The sequence below is a fragment of the Sinocyclocheilus rhinocerous genome, unplaced genomic scaffold (genome assembly GCF_001515625.1).
Source record: "Sinocyclocheilus rhinocerous isolate Xijiao unplaced genomic scaffold, SAMN03320098_v1.1 scaffold4023, whole genome shotgun sequence".
NCBI classification, from domain to species: Eukaryota; Metazoa; Chordata; class Actinopteri; order Cypriniformes; family Cyprinidae; genus Sinocyclocheilus; species Sinocyclocheilus rhinocerous.
Genome location: NW_015667282.1, coordinates 230,141 through 235,213, shown reverse-complemented (window position 1 = coordinate 235,213; position 5,073 = coordinate 230,141). Strand labels below are relative to the sequence as shown.

General features: G+C 37.5%; 1 protein-coding gene across 1 annotated transcript in view; it reads right to left on the bottom strand.

Moving 5' to 3' along the window:
- LOC107733606 (serine/threonine-protein kinase 35-like) overlaps positions 1 to 4,503 on the bottom strand; it is a 15,172-nt gene extending 10,669 nt beyond the window's left edge. The window contains exon 1 of the mRNA XM_016545293.1: positions 3,810 to 4,503. Coding sequence (XP_016400779.1) covers positions 3,810 to 4,263 — 454 coding nt within the window. The 5' untranslated portion in view covers positions 4,264 to 4,503. The remainder of the gene's footprint in view (positions 1 to 3,809) is intronic.
- Between the last annotated feature and the right edge of the window lie 570 nt (positions 4,504 to 5,073).

The window sequence follows — 5,073 nt, the reverse complement described above, 5'->3', positions numbered from 1 at the left end:
TAGACTGTTAGGGTAGGTTTAGGGTTAGTAGAATAAGTTGACAATCGATTAATATAGAGTAGGGAACGAACGATTAACCGCGAGCCGGTTGAAAATCGATTCAAATATGTGACAATTCAAATCGGTTGAGATGCTAAACAAATCGCGATTCATTTAGGGGTAGGAGTTAATACGAATGCATGTCTGAGGGGAACTTACTGTATTTAGAAATGTTTAGATGGTATTTTTTCTTTTCATCTTGCCTCTGTATAATGCATATTAAAGTTCATAAGTGCAGCGCTGCTTTGTTTACAGCGGAAATCAAGGAAACGCTTTAAGCACCACCTGCTGGCAGAGAGTGAATCTACGTCTCATTCAGCTCGTCTGCTGTTTCAAGCAATCAAAACCAACAAAAGAGCAATAATATGCAAGTGCTATATTAGTATATTATTATAGTGTTATATTTCAATTTCACAAAGAAATGTGCAGCATTTTGTCCAAGCAATAATAAAAGGATACATTTAATTTATAATTGGTCTTAAATCTCATTTTGTAAAAAAATAATAATAACCGTGAATCGAATCGAACCGTGAAATCAAAATCGTGACTCGAATTGTGAGTTGAGTGAATCGTTACATCTCTAATATCGAGACATCGATATTTTTTACCCAGCCCTAATTCATTCGGTCTTAAAGGGACAGCAGCCTAATTAAATACCTGTCTGTCTCATTATGTTAATCAAACAACAAAAGATGTTAAATAAAGTATACATGTTAAACCTACTGTATTAGAAAAACAAGTTTATTTAATATTTAATGTGTATCTATTGTATTTTTCTTATGGTTTGTAATTTGCTTTATTTTTATATAAAAAATAACTATGTACGTGTGTGTATGTAGGTTATACATATTAATTTAGATATCATGAAATAAAATTTCTCATATCGTCCCCCCACCAACCCCCTGGAAATAGCTGCTAGGGGTGTTACAAATACGGCTGTCAAGTGAACCAACTTGCCTTAAAAGGACTTCGAGGTAAACTAAAGGTTTTTAAAAAAAATAAAAGGTTTGACCCTTCAATATGTCATACCCCAAACTTCAGGTTTAGGAAAAGAAGAAAAAAAAACCCATCAAACACATGAACAAAAACTGTGGGAAAACCTTGCATATAACGTATTTTTGTGTTATTGCAAGTAAATATATTTTAAAAGGTTAGAGAATGAGAGCACCAGAAAAACAGTGGAGTTAACGTAATGGAAATAGTTCAAATAAGAATTGTTTGTCATCAGTTTCAGAGGCTGGATTGCTGTGGAACCAGTTTGAAGCTGTTTAGGTTTCTTTACAGAGGACTAGACTAGCTCCCATATGAACAACAAACACTGACTTGTATCTCCTGATACAAGCCAAAATGTAATTAATAAACGTGGTCCTGTGTTTTCATGGGCTTTATTTTTATCGCTTTTATCGTTTTGTTGAGCAAGCACTATGTGAATCAGCACATCTGCTGTAAATATAGCATACTGTGAATGTCATAGGTTTTTTAAGTAGGGGTGCTATCATCACCAACCACGAAAACAGACAGTGAGACAGACAGTGTCTAAAGCTAGATCAAGTTGATGGTTTTATCCACACTATGAACAATACTTTGACTCATGTTAACATCAAGAAAATTGCTTGAAAACCATTTAAATCTGCGACAAAGTAGTTTCCTTTTTATACAAACCTAAAAGTGCACAAAATGTTTTTGTTTAGGTTTAGCTGGCTCTAATTCCAGTGGTTTTAAACGTTATGCTAACACCTATTGGCTAGGCTTGCCGCGATAGACGGTGCTGACGGTGATACCGGTGTTAAGCCGCAACACCGGTTACGTCACTTGCCCACCGCGTCATCGACCCCCACCGTCGTTTTGATTTTTTATAGTAATAAAAATAATTTAGTTCAGTATGTTTTATATATACGCTAAAGTGAGTTTGACGTTGTATTTTGTTGTTGCATTCAAGCAATTGACGCCTAACTGCCGCTAATTCTAAAGTGAAAGTAAAATGCGCACGGCGCTTTTAAGCTATTTAAAAGTGAAGGAAAGTGAGGAAAAGAGGGAAAATTCAAACAAACTAAAAACGAACAATTGCTTTACTCCGAATTTCCGCTATTTGTAAGTGAAAGTAAAATGCGCACGCCGCTTTTACAAGCTATTTAAAAGCGAAGGAAAGCGAGGAAAAGAGGGAACGCCCCCGCGGTGATACCGGTATTACCGGTGTTGTCACACGTCGATTAACCAATGGGAAAATTTCCTCACCGTCACAACCCTACTATTGGCCTGGATGTATGATGTTTGTTTTGTGCTTTTGCTATGCAAACAGCCTTGAGTATTGTCTGGAAGTGCTACATTAAGTTATTTTGCCATTATTGTGTTTATTAACTTTGTCAGTGCATGACGCAGTCGGTCACATTTTGTCAACATGTTTGGCTGAAGAGATTGGACTTTTCAGCTATTTCCACATAACCAGATGCTTTTAACCCAACATTTTCAGATCTACATTTACACAAAAACTGTTCACTACAGCAACACTTTACAATGTAACTGCTATTTATTATAATCTCTATATGTGACCCTGGACCACAAAACCAGTCATAAGGGTCAATTTTTTTAAATTGATGTATGGTTTGTTAGGATAGGACAATATTTGGCCGAGATAAAACTATTGAAAATCTGTAATCTGAGGGTGCAAAAAAAAACGAATATTGAGAAAGTCGCCTTTAAAGTTCTTAGCAATGCATATTACTAATCAACAATTAAGTTTTGATACATTTACGGTAGGAAATTTACAAAATATCTTCATGGAACATGATCTTTACTTAATATCCTAATGATTTTTGGCATAAAAGAAAAATCGATAATTTTGACCCATACTATTGATGGCTATTGCTACAAATATACCCATGCTACTTATGACTGGTTTTGTGGTCCAGGGTCACATATATAATCAGCTGTATTCAAGTAGACAGACAACTACCTCATCTAAACTCATTTCATGCCTACGGTCTTGTGTTCCCATGCACCAGAGACTAGGCGTGTGAAGCACTTAAAGTAATTTCTTTATTCATAGTATAAATCTTAAACATCTCTTCCTACTTTCACTTCCATTTACATTAATTAAAGACCAGACCAACAGCTTTCAAGCAAATGCCTCTAGCAACACTTTGCATTTCATACAGTAGAAAAACCCACATGATCATTTGGAAGATGCGAAAGCAGTCACACAAAGAAGGTACCCCAACACATTGAGATTAATGAGATCAAACTGGCCTCGATTATCTGACCTAAATCATCACTGTCTCTTTTTCATGTTAGGATAATTTACACATGTAAGGAATGACAATCTTCCTTCATTGTTATTACTTGGTATAGCGGGTGTGGAGAAGGTTTGACCCCAACACCAACACCTCCCCCACCTCCAACCTCAGAGTTTCATAACCGAGAGGACGGTGGGTGGGGGAGGGCAAATCTGACCGACATTTGCCACATTCTTACATAAAATGTAAACAATCTTAATGTAGAACACAGACATGCGCAATATCAACGTCCGGTGTCGTCGGTGAAACGCCTCATGACTCACTGCCAAGCAATGGATTCTCGCAGTTTTGTTTCAGATTACAAAGAAAAATTGACATTACGTAGAGTTTGAGTGACCAATATGTCATTGTTACCAAATGAGTGAACTGTCACAAACAAACAAAAAAATACTGTTTGAGCAAGTTAGTTCTTAACAAAGAATTTTTCCACCGCTGACCTTCCAGAAAAATGCCAGTGCTTGAATAAAAACATCTTACCTTTCAACGAGGTCTCCACCAACCTCAAATACTGCTTTGAACGCTTATTGCCATGGCTCATTTTCTGGGCCATCCCGTTCCTTTGGAGTACACACTCCTCCAACTGCACCACATTCGCATGGCGTTTCTCCAGACTGGTCAAAGCCCAAAACTCCGCCAGCGCCAGCTCCACATTCTCGGGCGCGTCACAGCGCAGCTTCTTCACCGCCACTCTCGCACCTGATTTACGGGCAATGGCTTCATACACAACGCCATAACTGCCCCTGCCAACTTCACGGAGCAAACTGTACCGCGGTGCAAAGAGTCGCCGTTCAAGACTGCAATGTTTAACCAGGTCCAACTCGTCTGCCATTGTCTCATAATCGTCTACGCTGAGAGAGCGCAGGACACTGGCGCTTTCGGTTCTTTTGCAAGCGTTCCGTGTCCGTTGCCGCTCTCTGTCCTTTGCATCCATCGCGCCTCCTCACGTTTTGTGCGTGCGTTTGGAAACACCTTCCGCGTTCATATTCCTCTAGAGCTTGAGGAAGTTCAGCAGCGCTTACATATTCGTTGACATCTGCATTTGTTTTCATTCAGTAGGGTCTCGTGATTCAATTAACGTCGAGCTTCTAGTCTGAATGAACCTTGAATGAAGTGAGAACTTGACTGGATCATCCCACTTTCCCTTACAGGGGGATTCCTGACATTATGAGGACACACCATAGGGACACACGTACACAGTAAACGCCTCTTGTGACCTTAAGTTATGTTAAATTAGTGGTGTTAAAATGGTGAGGTGAACCAAATATGAGAAATGAACTTCTTGTGTAATCATGTTTTTAAATAAAAATAACTTTTTTTATGCTTTATCTGTATTTGTTAGTTTCATGCATTCAGAAATGTACGAACGTTACCATTTACACACGTGAATATAAAATCATTGTTTTAAAAACAAAAACAAAGTTTTCAAGCATATTTGAACGGTTTATTTGTTTATTTCAAATATCATGATTCTTTGAGTCATGAATATCAATAAGCTGACCTGAACACCAACAGACAATCAATAACATATAATGACAATAAATATTACATGAATTAATTTACATTTAGAAATTAAAAACACATTCATCATAAAATTTAACACAACTTGTAAAAGAGTTGCACTTTTTATGTATTTTGAATATAAAGGGAAAATGCGTCATCTCATTGACCTTTACACTTCTAGTGATACTCAGCATGGGCTACAACTGTAATAAATTTATAGTTATTTTCCCATCACAACTTG